The sequence below is a fragment of the Panulirus ornatus genome, chromosome 12 (genome assembly GCF_036320965.1).
Source record: "Panulirus ornatus isolate Po-2019 chromosome 12, ASM3632096v1, whole genome shotgun sequence".
Taxonomy (NCBI): Eukaryota; Metazoa; Arthropoda; class Malacostraca; order Decapoda; family Palinuridae; genus Panulirus; species Panulirus ornatus.
The window spans coordinates 68,213,118-68,230,405 of NC_092235.1; the positions used below are offsets into that span (position 1 = coordinate 68,213,118).

Below are 17,288 nucleotides of genomic sequence, written 5' to 3' on the forward strand. Positions count from 1 at the left end.
CAGAAGAGGGTGTTTTGAAATGGTTTGGTCACATGGAGAGAATGAGTGAGGAAAGATTGACCAAGAGGATATATGTGTCGGAGGTGGAGGGAACGAGGAGAAGAGGGAGACCAAATTGGAGGTGGAAAGATGGAGTGAAAAGGATTTTGTGTGATCGGGGCCTGAACATGCATGAGGGTGAAAGGAGGGCAAGGAATAGAGTGAATTGGAGCGATGTGGTATACAGGGGTTGACGTGCTGTCAGTGGATTGAATCAAGGCATGTGAAGCGTCCGGGGTAAACCATGGAAAGCTGTGTAGGTATGTATATTTGCGTGTGTGGACGTGTGTATGTACATGTGTATGGGGGGGGTTGGGCCATTTCTTTCGTCTGTTTCCTTGCGCTACCTCGCAACCGCGGGAGACAGCGACGAGGTATAAAAAAAAAAAAAGAATAAATATATATATGTCTTTCTTTCAAACTATTCATCATTTCCCGCGTCAGCGAGGTAGCGCCAAGAACAGAGGACTGGGCCCCTGAGGAAACATCCCCACCTTGCCCCCTTTTCTGTTCCCTCTTTTGGAGGAAAAAAAAAAAAAAAAAAAAACACGGAAGGGGAGGATTTCCAGCCCCCCCCCCGCTCCCTCCACTTGTAGTCGCCTTCTACGACACGCAGGGAATATGTGGGAAGTGTTCTTTTTCCCCTATCCCCAGGGGATAGGCATCTTTGGTGTGGTTGCCTAAGTTGGAAACTTCAGAGGTGGATCCTCATGAAATATATCCTAGTTCCAGAAAAATAATGAAAACCCTAACTTTTTCACAAAAAGTACAGGTAAAGGTGGAAGTAAAAAAAGTTTTATCCCAACCAAACTTTTTTTTCCAAAAATTAAGGATTCCATGAGCATTTATCAATTGAAGACTGGAAAATGATAAAGTTCAGTTAAAGTAGGAATGAAAAACTCCTTGAAATATTTCTGCATATTTGCTCAGCCTTGACACTAGTAGATACATGGAACATGTCATCACTACATAAACAAAAGTCATGAAAGGAATATCAGCTAACATCTTAAATTGTGGAGGGCATTCTTCCTTCCTGTTCTAAGTTAGGACTAATTTTAGGACTAAAGCCTTAGCCTAGGTCTTTTGAATAACAGAGAATCTCCCTGCCCAGCTGTATATCCCAAATACTGCTGTTGATTAATGAAGTATGCTTAAGAACGATTACATACACAAGTGTCAGATATTGGTAACAGGATTATGACATGTTTAATGAATAATAAACCTTCATTTGCATTTCCTAGGTTTTTTGTAATTTTGTGTGGAAGTCGTTGCTTTTATGCAAGAATTTTGTGGATGTTGGTTAAGTTCAGTTTGTGTGGGAAACTGAAAACTGCTGGTGTGAAATGCATATTATAGAATATTTGTTTGTAGATAGATGTCTACTTCAGTAAGTCCTGTATGGTGGTTGAAACGTCTGGATTTCACACATACAAAAGTTTTGAACCACTTTAAAATCTGTACATAGAATACTTGAAAATATGAATAAAGAAAATTTTTTGATTCATTTGAATCCATGCAGTTTTTTTTTACTAATTTTCAATCATGAAAGTGCAGGAGAAGAATAATGTCACAGTTCTAATAGATGTCAGGTATGAAGATTTTTCTAATAATATTATTTTTTTGTTATGGGTTTATAGGGAGTTGTGTTACAAGTGGCTATGTTGGTGCAACTAGGTCAAACACAACCCTGACACATATCACTCATGACCATCATACCACAACCACCAATGCCTGCACTCAGGTAAGTCTGTATTATTTGTTTCTTTACTTACATTGATTCAAAATGAAAAGTTTAATCATCATGTAATGAAAATGTATGAAGTACTCAGGAGAATGTGAAAGACATGGAATTCTGTCTCATCAAGGCAGCTGGGCTATGAGAGAGAATATCATAGTACCTTAAGGAAGCATCTGTTCTTTTATAGTTGTTTTCCACAGTTCCAGCATTCATTGCCCTTGAAAAAGCTGGAATTATCATTAGGTTATTATTTCTGTAACTAAAATCTCTTACAGCTTGCAGTTTCCACACCTGTTGACTGTCAGTAAATTTAGTCTTCTTTGTTAAAAACTTAAGTCTTTTTGTCTTTACTAAGTTATAAGGGTCTTCTGTATAGAAGAAAAATGATGCAATTATTCTTTTATGGAGCATTACATTTGCCCAATTAATCACTTGGGCTTTTTGCATTCTTTGGTAAAAGCTTTGAAAATCAAGTACATTAAATATTAAACTAGTGTTTACACTGGTGAAGGCTCATTATGACAGCCTGAGTGATTGTTAGTATCTTTGAGAATATATGTCGGTCTTATGGGGCTTGGCTTATTCTTAGTTCAAGTAGTCCAGAAACAACAGGGTGTTAAGGTTAATTCTGATTCTCTTACTGCAGAATCATCACCTGCTTAGCATCAATATAATTCAGATTTTCAAGGTATGTCAATAATGCATTTGAAATGATGCTTTATTTAGCATATTTAGAAATACTTCTTGCTGTATAGTGAGTTAGAAAACTGAAGAAATAAATATTTGCTAAGCAGAGTTGATAGAAGGGCTATAAACTTAAGTAATTTTCCTTTGTTGTTGTTGATAAGGAACCCCAAGCTTAATTGTTTGCCTTGTATCTGCAGTTATTCCTTGGGATGTATCCCTGAGATCTGAATTAACTAGCCATTATCATTATTATTATTATCAATTTTGTTAATATAATTCAAGTTGAACATTATAATATATGTAATTTTTTTCTCTTTCACTTGTAGAAAATTAGTGTCTTCGAACCTTTTGCTATGAGAGACACAGTACAACATTTTTGTGAGAAACATTTAGACAAGATCAAGGCCTACATGCAGAAGGTGTTTGTCAAGCTACCTCTCCCTGTCCGATGTGGGATTGAAGGTAATAAAGTGTAATTCTACAATTTATCCTTCTTTCTTCATAATTGTGAGATACATCTTTGAAATTGAAACAACAAAGTGCATTCATTCACAACTCCCCTAGGTGTTCATCATTTTCATTCACATTGGTTACCCCATGCCCCCACATCACCCACTTTTGTATTCAAATCACCTGTCACTGTTACTCAATTCCACACATCAGAATTGTTGTCATACTCACCAGAACACTTGCTTCTCTTCCTCATTCCTCTTGCTGCTAGTTCTTAAGCATTGCCATCCATGTCTCATACTCTACTTTCTTTTTCAGTCACATCAGTCTAAGGCTAACTTCCTTACCCTCTCATATATTCCTACAACTCCACCTTCAGTAGGAGTGTCATCCATGTTTTTGCTTTTGTCCCCACACAAACTCCAGTCTTTACCCCTAGGACATTTGCAAACCATTCTTCTCCACTCTCCTTGAGCTTTAGTGTCACTTGAACCTGATGATTCGGGTTCCTCTCCCCAGGCATACTACTTATTTTGTCTTTCTTCTCATCTTAGTTACATCTATGCACATTTAGACTCTCCAGTCTAAACTTTCAAGGAGGATAAGTGCTTCTGGCTTGGCTCATTTTTTAAAAAACTGGGATCTTAAAAAGGGTGTTACCAGTCCTCCTAGTTATGCCCCTTTCAGTCACCCTGTGAAAGTGAGAGCTTGAATGAGGTTAGACACTGTGTGCACCTGATCTGTTGTTAGAATTTAGAGGTTAAAGGTAATAGACAAAGGTATTTACTTGAAGTATACTTTGTCCTCCAGATATCTAAATCATCCATGTGGATAAAAGAGTATTTAGAAGATGTCATTCAAAGGAATAAATTGCATGCTTGTAGAGTTTATTAGTTTTGAGGTTTGGATAGTTAGGGATATTAAAGATATCTGATTTTTTTTCAACAGAGCGCAAAAATAAAAAGCATGCAAAACTCTATTTTGCATGTCAGGGTAAAGGAGAGCATTGTCTCTACAATAAACACCTCTTCTCTATGAAGACCAGAAGTCCAAGGATATGGATACATCTGATGTTTCTTGCTCTTCAGGTAAGGTGATGGAAGTTAGTAATTATGGATGTTATTAATTTGATCAATAAATTAGAATACAACCTGAGATTACATTCACTCACTATTTACCATTCTTATCCCATATAGAAAAGGGGATTGTAATAATTTTGCATTTATTTTTGTCCTTTTGTTTATATAGATGGTAAACACATCCATGCCTACATGCATGCTATATATATATATATATATATAATCCTGGGAGCCTTGAAGAATGTGTGGAAGTCGAGAACATTATCTCGGAAAGCAAAAATGGGTATGTTTGAAGGAATAGTGGTTCCAACAATGTTGTATGGTTGCGAGGCGTGGGCTATGGATAGAGTTTTGCGCAGGAGGATGGATGTGCTGGAAGTGAGATGTTTGAGGACAATGTGTGGTGTGAGGTGGTTTGATCGAGTGAGTAACGTAAGGGTAAGAGAGATGTGTGGAAATAAAAAGAGCGTGGTTGAGAGAGCAGAAGAGGGTGTTTTGAAGTGGTTTGGGCACATGGAGAGAATGAGTGAGGAAAGATTGACCAAGAGGATATATGTGTCGGAGGTGGAGGGAACGAGGAGAAGAGGGAGACCAAATTGGAGGTGGAAAGATGGAGTGAAAAAGATTTTGTGTGATCGGGGCCTGAACATGCAGGAGGGTGAAAGGAGGGCAAGGAATAGAGTGAATTGGAGCGATGTGGTATACCGGGGTTGACATGCTGTCAGTGGATTGAATCAAGGCATGTGAGGCGTCTGGGGTAAACCATGGAAAGCTGTGTAGGTATGTATATTTGCGTGGGTGGACGTATGTATATACATGTGTATGGGGGGGGTTGGGCCATTTCTTTCGTCTGTTTCCTTGCGCTACCTCGCAAACGCGGGAGACAGCGACAAAGTATAATAAATAAAATATAAAATAATATGTATATGAATGGATGGGCCATTCTTTGTTTCGTGGCTCTACCCCGCTGATGAGGGGAAACAGCAATTATGTATAATAAATAAATAATATATATATATATATTATCCCTAGGGATAGGGGAGAAAGAATTCTTCACACGTATTCCCTACTGGTCGTAGAAGGTGACTAAAAGGGAAGGGAGTGGGGGGCTGGAAATCCTCCCTGCCAGTTTTTACTTTTCCAAAAGAAGGAATAGAGAAGGGGGCTAAGTGAGGATTTTCCTCAAAGGCTCAGTTCTCTGTTCTTGATGCTACCTTGCTGTGTGTGTGTGTGTGTGTGTGTGTGTGTGTGTGTGTGTGTGTGTGTGTGTGGGGGGGGGGGGGGTAGCAACAGGAATGGATGAAGGCAGCAAGTATGAATATATATGTGTATATATGTATTTGTTTGTTTACGTATATGTATGTATACTTTGATATGTATATGTGTGTGTATGGGCGTTTATGTATATATATGTGTATATGAGTCGTTGGGCCATTCTTCGTCTGTTTCCTTGCACTACCTTGCTGATGCAGGAAACCGGTTAAGTACAATAAATAAATGAATATATGAATACATGAATTATGTTGCGCTACCTCGCTAACGCGGGAGACAGCGACTCAGCAAAATAAGTAAATAAATGAATATGAATTATGTACATGTGTATATGTCTGTGTGTGTATATATATGTATATGTTGAGATGTATAGTTATGCATATTTGTGTGTGTGGACGTGTATGTATATACATGTGTATGTGGGTGGGTTGGGCCATTCTTTCGTCTGTTTCCTTGCGCTACCTCGCTAACGTGGGAGACAGCGACAAAGTAAAATAAATAAATAAATAAATAAATATGTATTATTTATATTTATTATACTTTGTCGCTGTCTCCCACGTTAGCGAGGTAGCGCAAGAAAACAGATGAAAGAATGGCCCAACCCACCCAGGTGCACATGTATGTACATAAATGCCCACACAAGCACATATACATACCCATACATTTCAACGTATACATACATATAACATATATACACATGTACATATTCATACATGCTGCCTTCATCCATTCCCGCCGCCACCCCGCCACACGTGAAATGGCACCCCCTCCCCCTGCATGTGCATGAGGTAGCGCTAGGAAAAGACAACAAAGGCCACATTCGTTCACACTCAGTCTCTAGCAATCATGTATAATGCACCGAAACCACAGCTCCCTTTTCACATCCAGGCCCCACAAAACTTTCCATGGTTTACCCCAGACGCTTCACATGCCCTGGTTCAATCCATTGACAGCACGTTGACCCTGGTATACCTTATTGTTCCAATTCACGCTATTCCTTGCATGCCTTTCACCCCCCGTGTTCAGGCCCTGATCGCTCAAAATCTTTTTCACTCCATCCTTCCACCTCCAATTTTGTCTCTCACTTCTCCTCATTTCCTCCACCTCTGACATATATATCCTCTTTGTCAATCTTTCCTCACTCATTCTCTCTACATGACCAAACCACATCAATACAATCTCTTCTGCTCTCTCAACCACACTCTTTGTATTACCCTTTTGTTACTTACTCGATCAAACCAACTCATACCACATCTTGTCCTCAAACATCTCATTTCCAACACATCCACCCTCCTCTGCACAACCCTATCTATAGCCCATGCCTCACAACCATATAACATTGTTGGAACCACTATTCCCTCAAATATACCTATTTCCACATTAATGTTCATGTCAGCAGTAATGGCAGAGAAAATAATGTCTTTATGATTCATAGTTTTTTATCCATTCAGGAAAGTGTACATGCACGCATCCGTGCATACATGAATAGGGCAAAATTTTATGTTATACCAGTGTTCTTGTTTTGTAATGGAAAGATGTTAGCATTATCATTGGGTGAAGAACACAGAACTGCAGATTGTTTGAAAAGACTCTTAAATATTTTTTATAATCATTGGCATTAGACAGAATAAAGAATACTATTATTATTTCTTCTCATAATAGTAGTAATAACAATATCAAAAACAATGTTGATCTAGCAGACAAACATAATAGTGTTGAACTTGCAGGGAATACGTGGGCAGAAAATTCTTTCTCCCCTATCCACCGCTTTCCTTTTTCACCTCCTTCCAGTATAGTTTCTTATCCTGAAACTTTCCACATAACTTTCTTCCAAAATCTTCATCTACTCTTTCTTTGCTTCCCTCTTTCAGGTTCTTAGCATTCCACTTACATTCTTCCTCCCTCCTTAGCTGAACTTCCACTGTTATTTTCCTTTTCTTCAATAACTTAGTATAATGATACTGTATTTCAGGCTCGGTCATGTGTGGCCCTGAGTACCCGAGAAATGCAAGTGAGCAGCCTCAAGAATTGCTGGGATATTCTCAAGTGTGATGCCAAGACATTTGTCACTTTAGTCACCTCTGCCTTTCCTTCTGCAAAGGTTAGTTATTTTGTACTCATACAAAATCTTAAACGGTGAAACAAAGAATTTCCTATATGTTTCATTATAATGTTTTACCTGCTTTACCTCTTTATATCTATGATGCCTTTTCTTCCTGAGAACTGCCATAAAGGGGGTTGTGCAGCAAAAGACTCTACTTATCCCTGTCCTTACATGTCTCCCTTGCCTACAACTTTCCACACATTCTTCCACCATTTCTTTCCCTCCAGTACTGTTTCACTCTGTTTCCCTTGTTACAGTTGGTCTCCCCCTTACCCAAACCCCTTTAATTGTACTATCATACACTTTGCTTGTAAACCTCCCATCGTGCATTCATTCCTTATGCCCAAACCACTTCAAAGTATCATGTTTCACTCACCCACTCTGCCAGTCCACAATTTGTTACCTTTGGATTCCCCACCATAATTCATTTCTCATACATCATATCATTTCTTCATTCCATCTAGTCGTACCACTTGCTTATTTTCACCACAAAAATATGATTCACATCCCCAACCTTTCCTAAAACCCCCTTGCTTCTCACTTATCACTTCCACCCCTCTATCAGTCAACACCTGCATGCAATATTCCTGGTATACTTAACACTTATGTATCTATATCTCTGATGCCTGTTCCTTCTTGGAGCTCCCACAAGGGGGGTGGCTATGGCAGTAAAGTCTCAATAAATATTGAACTCCAGTGTTGCTTCTAAGCTTTTAGTTCATTACCCTTTAAAGGCATCTGGCAGAGGGGAGATCTAGTGCAGTATTTGCAGAGGCTCCTACCTAATGTTCCCATTGAAAACATCTACCTAATGTTCCAACCTATTATTTCTACCTATTGCTTCTACCTAATGCTCCTTCCTAATTGTTCATACCTATACTTCTATTTATCCATCCATTTTGCCAAAAGGCAGGGCTAACACATAATGCTCACTGCAGGAAAATCTAGTTACGAAGAATGAGCTGTGTGAGTTAAGTGTTGTCATGTGTTATGTGTGACAAGGAGAGATTGTATGTTTGTGCACAGAATGCCATTGGCCCACGTGTGGGTCAGGCAGAAAGAAAAGATGGCTACCTGGGTCAGGGGAGTGCAAGTTGACAACCAGTGAAGTGCTTGCTCATTACACATCCATCACTGACCCTCCTGATACTGAGGCAGGTAGTACTGGTAATATACGTCCCGGGTCATTGGCTGCCTATCAATTACTATTTCCTTAACAGACTTATTCCTCTATAATTGCTACATGAATTCCAATGGAGTTAACTAGTTATGGAGACTATTGCTTTGGCCACCCCCTTGGGGGTTTGTTGGAAACAGTTGTCAGAGATATAAATAGATAGAATTGCTACATAATTCAAAGCAATTTCCCCTTTAAAGAAAGGAACAAGAATAGCTTTTGCACAGCCCTCGGGCACAACTACCACTTTAAAATGATGTGAAAGGTAATATATATGATATCGTTCACATGGTTGTTAAACTAGGTAAATTTGTAAAAAAAAAAAAAAAAAATCTGCCATTTGTACACTTCAACTAGGAAACTAGCATCAGAGATGATACCTGATTCTGTTTTTAGATGAAAATTGAGTGTCATCTATGTACTTTGCTTTGACACAGGTAATATGTGCAGAAATATTACAGAACATTAGAGCCGCTACTTCTGTACTTTCATTCATATTGAAGACCTCCATACATGTAAACTTATTTCACTTCCCAGTTTTGTTTATGTCATTTTTAGCTCCATTCCCATATGCATAAAATGGAATAATTGCTTGCATTTTATAAGTGCACTAACACATATCCTCATTTAAAGTTTCTAAAGCAATCAAAGTCTTATGATGAAACTACTACATCAATTTCTTATTGTACACATGCACAAAAGTTGACTCATCTCTGTTCTTCCTCCTACCAGCATACATAAAATGATTCTGTTGCACATGATCAAGCACTTCCCAAGGATCCTTGTTGGAAACATCTCTTGCTTTTGACTTCATTCTTTGCATCTGGTAGTCTCTATTGCAGTTGTCTCATACCTTCAACCAACTGTCATAATCTGCTACACTAACCTTTCATCAGCCATATTCCTACAAGGCCATAGTATCTTAACTGACTTTTGTTTTCATTAAGAGATATCTTTAAACCCTTTTTCCTTACTCTTTGCCTAACTTATGTTTCTTCACTTATCTTTGCTGTCATTTACACCCTTGCCAGGCTGGGGTCATTTTACCTTGTCTTCTGTTTTTATATCAATAGTTCAAGCTGTCTTGGTGATCTGCCACACATTCTTAAGTTTTGTCCCATCCTTTAATACTGCTGTTTTCCCATTTTCCTTTATTCACTCTTTACCTGTTGCTTATCCTTTTGTTAGTCTGTAGTGCTTTTTTACTTCTCATGACTGTTTGAGGCATTCCTTGTTATGAGACACAATCTTTGTTTTAACTGTTAGCTGCAAGCAGTTCCTTTACTTTTGAGAGCCAAACCAAACTGCAAAAATATTTGGATATAGTGTGTTAGTGGTTTTGGTGCACAAGACCGGGTTATAGTGTTGGGTGATTTGAATGCAAAGGTGAGTAATGTGGCAGTTGAGGGAATACTTGGTATACATGGGGTGTTCAGTGTTGTAAATGGAAATGGTGAAGAGCTTGTCGATTTATGTGCTGAAAAAGGACTGATGATTGGGAATACCTGGTTTAAAAAGCGAGATATACATAAGTATACTTATGTAGGTAGGAGAGATGGCCAGAGAGCGTTATTGGATTACGTGTTAATTGACAGGCGCACGAAAGAGAGACTTTTGGATGTTAATGTGCTGAGAGGTGCAACTGGAGGGATGTCTGATCATTATCTTGTGGAGGCTAAGGTGAAGATTTGTATGGGTTTTCAGAAAAGAAGAGTGAATGTTGGGGTGAAGAGGGTGGTGAGAGTAAGTGAGCTTGGGAAGGAGACTTGTGTGAGGAAGTACCAGGAGAGACTGAGTACAGAATGGAAAAAGGTGAGAACAATGGAAGTAAGGGGAGTGGGGGAGGAATGGGATGTATTTAGGGAATCAGTGATGGATTGCACAAAAGATGCTTGTGGCATGAGAAGAGTGGGAGGTGGGTTGATTAGAAAGGGTAGTGAGTGGTGGGATGAAGAAGTAAGAGTATTAGTGAAAGAGAAGAGAGAGGCATTTGGACGATTTTTGCAGGGAAAAAATGAAATTGAGTGGGAGACGTATAAAAGAAAGAGACAGGAGGTCAAGAGAAAGGTGCAAGAGGTGAAAAAAAGGGCAAATGAGAGTTGGGGTGAGAGAGTATCATTAAATTTTAGGGAGAATAAAAAGATGTTCTGGAAGGAGGTAAATAAAGTGCGTAAGACAAGGGAGCAAATGGGAACTTCTGTGAAGGGCGCAAATGGGGAGGTGATAACAAGTAGTGGTGATGTGAGAAGGAGATGGAGTGAGTATTTTGAAGGTTTGTTGAATGTGTTTGATGATAGAGTGGCAGATATAGGGTGTTTTGGTCGAGGTGGTGTGCAAAGTGCGAGGGTCAGGGAAAATGATTTGGTAAACAGAGAAGAGGTAGTAAAAGCTTTGCGGAAGATGAAAGCCGGCAAGGCAGCAGGTTTGGATGGTATTGCAGTGGAATATATTAAAAAGGGGGTGACTGTATTGTTGACTGGTTGGTAAGGTTATTTAATGTATGTATGACTCATGGTGAGGTGCCTGAGGATTGGCGGAATGCGTGCATAGTGCCATTGTACAAAGGCAAAGGGGATAAGAGTGAGTGCTCAAATTACAGAGGTATAAGTTTGTTGAGTATTCCTGGCAAATTATATGGGAGGGTATTGATTGAGAGGGTGAAGGCATGTACAGAGCATCAGATTGGGGAAGAGCAGTGTGGTTTCAGAAGTGGTAGAGGATGTGTGGATCAGGTGTTTGCTTTGAAGAATGTATGTGAGAAATACTTAGAAAAGCAAATGGATTTGTATGTAGCATTTATGGATCTGGAGAAGGCATATGATAGAGTTGATAGAGATGCTCTGTGGAAGGTATTAAGAATATATGGTGTGGGAGGCAAGTTGTTAGAAGCAGTGAAGAGTTTTTATCGAGGATGTAAGGCATGTGTACGTGTAGGAAGAGAGGAAAGTGATTGGTTCTCAGTGAATGTAGGTTTGCGGCAGGGGTGTGTGATGTCTCCATGGTTGTTTAATTTGTTTATGGATGGGGTTGTTAGGGAGGTGAATGCAAGAGTTTTGGAAAGAGGGCAAGTATGAAGTCTGTTGGGGATGAGAGAGCTTGGGAAGTGAGTCAGTTGTTGTTCGCTGATGATACAGCGCTGGTGGCTGATTCATGTGAGAAACTGCAGAAGCTGGTGACTGAGTTTGGTAAAGTGTGTGAAAGAAGAAAGTTAAAAGTAAATGTGAATAAGAGCAAGGTTATTAGGTACAGTAGGGTTGAGGGTCAATTCAATTGGGAGGTGAGTTTGAATGGAGAAAAACTGGAGGAAGTGAAGTGTTTTAGATATCTGGGAGTGGATCTGGCAGCGGATGGAACCATGGAAGTGGAAGTGGATCATAGGGTGGGGGAGGGGGCGAAAATTCTGGGAGCCTTGAAGAATGTGTGGAAGTCGAGAACATTATCTCGGAAAGCAAAAATGGGTATGTTTGAAGGAATAGTGGTTCCAACAATGTTGTATGGTTGCGAGGCGTGGACTATGGATAGAGTTGTGCGCAGGAGGATGGATGTGCTGGAAATGAGATGTTTGAGGACAATGTGTGGTGTGAGGTGGTTTGATCGAGTAAGTAACGTAAGGGTAAGAGAGATGTGTGGAAATAAAAAGAGCGTGGTTGAGAGAGCAGAAGAGGGTGTTTTGAAATGGTTTGGTCACATGGAGAGAATGAGTGAGGAAAGATTGACCAAGAGGATATATGTGTCGGAGGTGGAGGGAACGAGGAGAAGAGGGAGACCAAATTGGAGGTGGAAAGATGGAGTGAAAAAGATTTTGTGTGATCGGGGCCGGAACATGCAGGAGGGTGAAAGGAGGGCAAAGAATAGAGTGAATTGGAGCGATGTGGTATACCGGGGTTGACGTGCTATCAGTGGATTGAATCAAGGCATGTGTATGGGGGTGGGTTGGGCCATTTCTTTCGTCTGTTTCCTTGCGCTACCTCGCAAACGCGGGAGACCGGCAAAAAAAAAAAAAAGAAAGTTCAGACTACCTTGGGTCTTTAGAAAATAGGTATGTTAAGGCAATCAGTAAGAGAAGTGTGGTAGACACCCTGCTTTAAGTATAAGAAATGGCTTTTGTCATGCAACATAATTATACTTTGGTATAAAGTATAAAAATGATGGTGTACATTGTGATACTTAACCTTACTTTACAGGACATGGACATGTTATTGCATGAGCTAAGAAATGCAAGATTTTTTGATGTTTTTGAATACAATGGTGTTGAGCAGCAGTGGGGCTGTTTCCTTTGTAACCATCCTGATCGAGCCAGAGGGTTTGTTGATGTGAGTATCAAATTTTCGTCATGAATATTGATCTCTGTAGTTATGAAAATACCTCCAATGTAAATGTGTCAGCTATCAACAGGAATTTGCAGTCAACAAGCATTGCTATCAAACACAGTTAGTTCAGTTAGCAGCCCCAGGAACAGACTAGGAATGGTCCTCATTCATTTTCATCCACACACTAAAAGTTATGTATAATGCATCAAAAGCAGAGCTTCCTACCCACTACTACAGTCCACAGACCTTTCTTTGGTTTCCCTCAACTGCTTCATATGCCCTGGTTCAGCCCATTGCCAGCACCCAAGAATGTCCCAGGACTTCTTTTGTAGGTGCTCCTGCAACTCCAAGACTGCACTACTTCCAGTAGCAGAGAACTTACGGACACCTTTGCTTTAAGTTCTTTGATGGAACTGTACTTACGATGATGCAGTGTTGCCAGCAACTGCATACAGGCAGAGTCCAGTAACACCTGTTAGTGGATACCCATCAGGAAATATTGAACATGAACCACTTTCCTCGAGAAGCTCGGTTTCAATCATCCCTCTTATTTTCATCTGTCTTTTAGAAATTGAAATGCTAGAAAGGGAGGGTTTCCAGCCATCTGCTTCTGCCCCTTCATAGTCACCTTCTACAATATGCAAGGGATATGTGGGTAGAATTCTTTCTTCCTTATCCTCAGGACGTTGGACAGTGTGGTATACTGGGGCAACGTGCTGTTAGTTGACTGAACCAGGGCATTTGAAGCAGCCGTGGGAAACCTGGAATGGATCCGTGGGGGTCAAGTTATGGTCAGGGGAACTGTGATTTCAGTGCATTACAAACAACAGCAATAGAATGAATGTGAGTGAATGAAGCCTTTTCTTTTGTCTGTTCCTGGCACTACCTTGCTAACATGGGAAACAGGAAAGTATGAGAAAAAAGAAAGATCATGTTTGATGTAACTTCACCCATATGAATTCTGAATTCAGGTTTTTGCTGTATCTCATTAACAAATCTGTATTTTTGAAAATTATCTTAGGTATTTTCCATTTGTTTCCCGAATTCTCCTTATCTTGTAGTGTATGGTACACTATTAGTCTCTCTGTCTCTCCCATTCTTGATATTTGTACCTTGTAGATAATGTTTTAATTCCTCCTTCATTTACTGCACTTAGTGGAATTTGTGATTTGCCAAATTGTGGGCTTATCTTAGTACTTTTCATATTTTCCTTACGTTTATTTGATATATTCATGGATCTTTCTTTTCCAAATTGTAGATCCAAAGTTTTCTTTTTCTTTATGAGGAAGATTCCTTCTTTACAGAGTGTCTAGAATTTTGTGTATCTTTTGATGTTTTAATTGTTAAGAGTTCCGTCCTCATTTTCTACATTTTACTCTGCCTTAAAACCAGATATCATTACTTTAATTTGTACAGTTTGCTGCAATTTTATCTTAAGTCCTGCAAAACACCTCTGATATTTCAATCAGCACTTTCTTAGTTTACATAGGTTAAACTCAACTTTACGGGTAAATATTTATTTCTTGATTTTTAAAAAATATTTAGGAGGATACCCCTGTAATTGAGGGACAGCTTAAGGAAAAGAAGAGCAAGTGGAAAATTTTTCGCAAGTGGCGCACAAGATATTTTACTCTCTCAGGAGCACATCTCTCCTACAGAGGGGCTGGCACAGTAAGTATGGAAGAATTATTTTTCATATAAGGATGAAATTAGACATTTTACATCTAAACTTATTTTGAAACATGACATAATTCCTTACTCCAGGCTGAACCAATGGAAAAGTGTCTCCTGTTCTTCAAGATATGAGAGATCTGCCTCTTAAAGTCAGACAGATTGCAGGCGTCAGTCTCTTCACTAAAGCCTCTTTTCCAAACTCACTTTTGCCATCCTTTCATACCCATGTCATTTCCTCTTTTATGAAAGCCTCTACAAATCTTCACTATCGTCTCCACTGGGACAATGATCAGACATCTCAGCAGCTTCTCCTCTCTGTGCATTCACATCCAAGTCTTTCTTTTGCAAGCTTATCAATTAGTACATAGTCCAGTAATGCCTACTTACCATCTTTGCTACTCACTGTATACATTTATATAACCTGCCCTTCTTGAGGAACAGAAGAAGGTACCACATGAGAAGTGCTCATTCTCCTTGAAAGGCTTAGGCTGGGGTTGTCTGATGAGAGTTAGGGTGAGGGCAGATGAGAGTAGGTGTGAGCAATTATCTGTAAACTTTACGGAGAATAAGATGTTTTGGAAGGAGGTTAGTAGTTTGAGAAAAATGAGAGAACATATTGCAGCATCAGTGAAAATGTGGAAGTGGTAACAGGTAGTGGAGAGGTGATATAGAGGAGTGAGTCCTTTGAAGGGCTTTTGAATGTATTTCATGATAGGATGGTTGATGTAGGTTGTCATGGAGAGTGGTTTGGTGAAGAGAGAAGAGGTGGTAAAAGCCTTGCAGAAGATGAAATGTGGCAACAGCTGCATTTGAATTTCCTAAAAAAGTGAGCAATTGTTTTGTTAGGGCTTTCAGTGTTCGTATGAATCATGGTGAGGTACCTGAGCATTGGCAAAATGCATGTATAGCACCATAGTATAAAGGCAAGGGGAAAAAAGGTGTGTTCAAACTAAAGAGGTAAAAGTTTGTTTGAGTGTACCTTATAAGTTGATTGGGAAAGTGGAGATTGAGAGGGTGAAGGAAGTTACAGAGCATCAGATTTGGGAGGAATACTGGGGTTTCAGTAGTAGTAGAGGATGTGTAGATCAGGTGTTTGTGGTTGAAGAATGTGAAAAGTACTTAGAGAAACATGATTTGTATGTGGCTGTTGAAGATCTGGAGAAAACTTATGATAGGGTTGATAGAGATGCTTTGAGGAAGGTCGTATGAATATATGGTGTAGAAGGAAGGCTACTAGAAGCAGTGAGAAATAGTAATCAAAGATTATAAGGCATGTGTATAATTAGAAAGAGAGGAGAGTGTGTTTTCAGGTGAAGATTGGTTTTTGTCAAGGGTGCATGATGTCCCATGGCTGTTTAATATGTTTATGGATGGTGTGATGAGGAAGGTAAATGGAAGAGAGGGACAAATATATAGTTTGTCGGGAATGAGGGGGGCCTTGTAAGTGAGTCTCTCTCTCTCTCTCTCTCTCTCATTATCTCGGAAAGCAAAAATGGGTATTTTAGAAGGAATGGTGGTTCCAGCAGTGTTATATGGTTGCGAGGCGTGGGCTAAAGATAGAGATGTGCGAAGGAGGGTGGATGTGTTGGAAATGAGATGTTTGAGGACAGTTTGTGGTGTGAGGTGGTTTGATCAAGTAAGTAATGAAAGGGTAAGATAGATGTGTGGTAATAAAAAGAGTGTGGTTGAGAGAGCAGAGGAGGGTGTTTTGAAATGGTTTGGTCACATGGAGAGAATGAGTGAGGAAAGATTGATAAAGAGGATATATGGGTCAGAGGTGGAGGGAACAAGGAGAAGTGGGAGACCAAATTGAAGGTGGAAGGATGGATTGAAAAAGATTTTGAGCGATTGGGGCCTGAACATGCAGGAGGGTGAAAGACACGCAAGGAATAGAGTGAATTGAAATGATGTGGTATACCGGGGTCGACATGCTGTCAGTGGATTGAACCAGGGCATGTGATGCATCTGGGGTAAACCATGGAAAGTTTTGTGAGGCCTGGATGCGGAAAGGGAGCTGTGGTTTCGGTGCATTATACATGACAGCAAGAGGCTGAGTGTGAACGAATGTGGCCTTAGTTGTCTTTTCCTAGCACTACCTTGCGCACGTGCGGGGGAAGGGGGTTGTCATTTCATGTGTGGTGGGGTGGCGACAGGAATGAATAGAGGCAGCAAGTATGAATGAATTATGTACATGTGTATATATGTATATGTCTGTGTATGTTTTTTTTTTTTTTTTTTTTTTTTTTTTTTTTTTTTTTTTGTCGCTGTCTCCCGCGTTTGCGAGGTAGCGCAAGGAAACAGACGAAAGAAATGGCCCAACCCACCCCCATACACATGTATATACATACGTCCACACACGCAAATATACATACCTACACAGCTTTCCATGGTTTACCCCAGACGCTTCACATGCCTTGATTCAATCCACTGACAGCACGTCAACCCCGGTATACCACATCGCTCCAATTCACTCTATTCCTTGCCCTCCTTTCACCCTCCTGCATGTTCAGGCCCCGATCACACAAAATCTTTTTCACTCCATCTTTCCACCTCCAATTTGGTCTCCCTCTTCTCCTCGTTCCCTCCACCTCCGACACATATATCCTCTTGGTCAATCTTTCCTCACTCATTCTCTCCATGTGACCAAACCATTTCAAAACACCCTCTTCTGCTCTCTCAACCACGCTCTTTTTATTTCCACACATCTCTCTTACCCTTACGTTACTTACTCGATCAAACCACCTCACACCACACATTG

General features: G+C 40.0%; 2 protein-coding genes across 4 annotated transcripts in view; one reads left to right on the forward strand and one right to left on the reverse strand.

The window, feature by feature from the left end:
• melt (ventricular zone expressed PH domain-containing protein melted) overlaps nt 1-17,288 on the forward strand; it is a 110,346-nt gene that overhangs the window by 68,243 nt on the left and 24,815 nt on the right. For both annotated transcript variants that reach the window (XM_071668164.1, XM_071668165.1), the window contains 6 exons: nt 1,677-1,780; nt 2,791-2,926; nt 3,863-4,002; nt 7,238-7,366; nt 12,731-12,859; nt 14,402-14,527. In XM_071668164.1, the coding sequence (XP_071524265.1) occupies nt 1,677-1,780; nt 2,791-2,926; nt 3,863-4,002; nt 7,238-7,366; nt 12,731-12,859; nt 14,402-14,527 (764 nt within the window). The remainder of the gene's footprint in view (nt 1-1,676; nt 1,781-2,790; nt 2,927-3,862; nt 4,003-7,237; nt 7,367-12,730; nt 12,860-14,401; nt 14,528-17,288) is intronic.
• The window catches only part of LOC139752192 (uncharacterized), a 277,547-nt gene that overhangs the window by 58,164 nt on the left and 202,095 nt on the right, over nt 1-17,288 (reverse strand). Inside the window, exon 5 of one of the 2 annotated variants that reach the window (XM_071668177.1) lies at nt 7,231-7,358. The exons of the other annotated variant lie outside the window; for it this stretch is intronic. The gene's annotated coding sequence lies outside the window, so the exon portion shown is untranslated. Of the gene's footprint in view, nt 1-7,230; nt 7,359-17,288 lie in introns of those variants that run through there. 2 annotated transcript variants of the gene reach the window in all.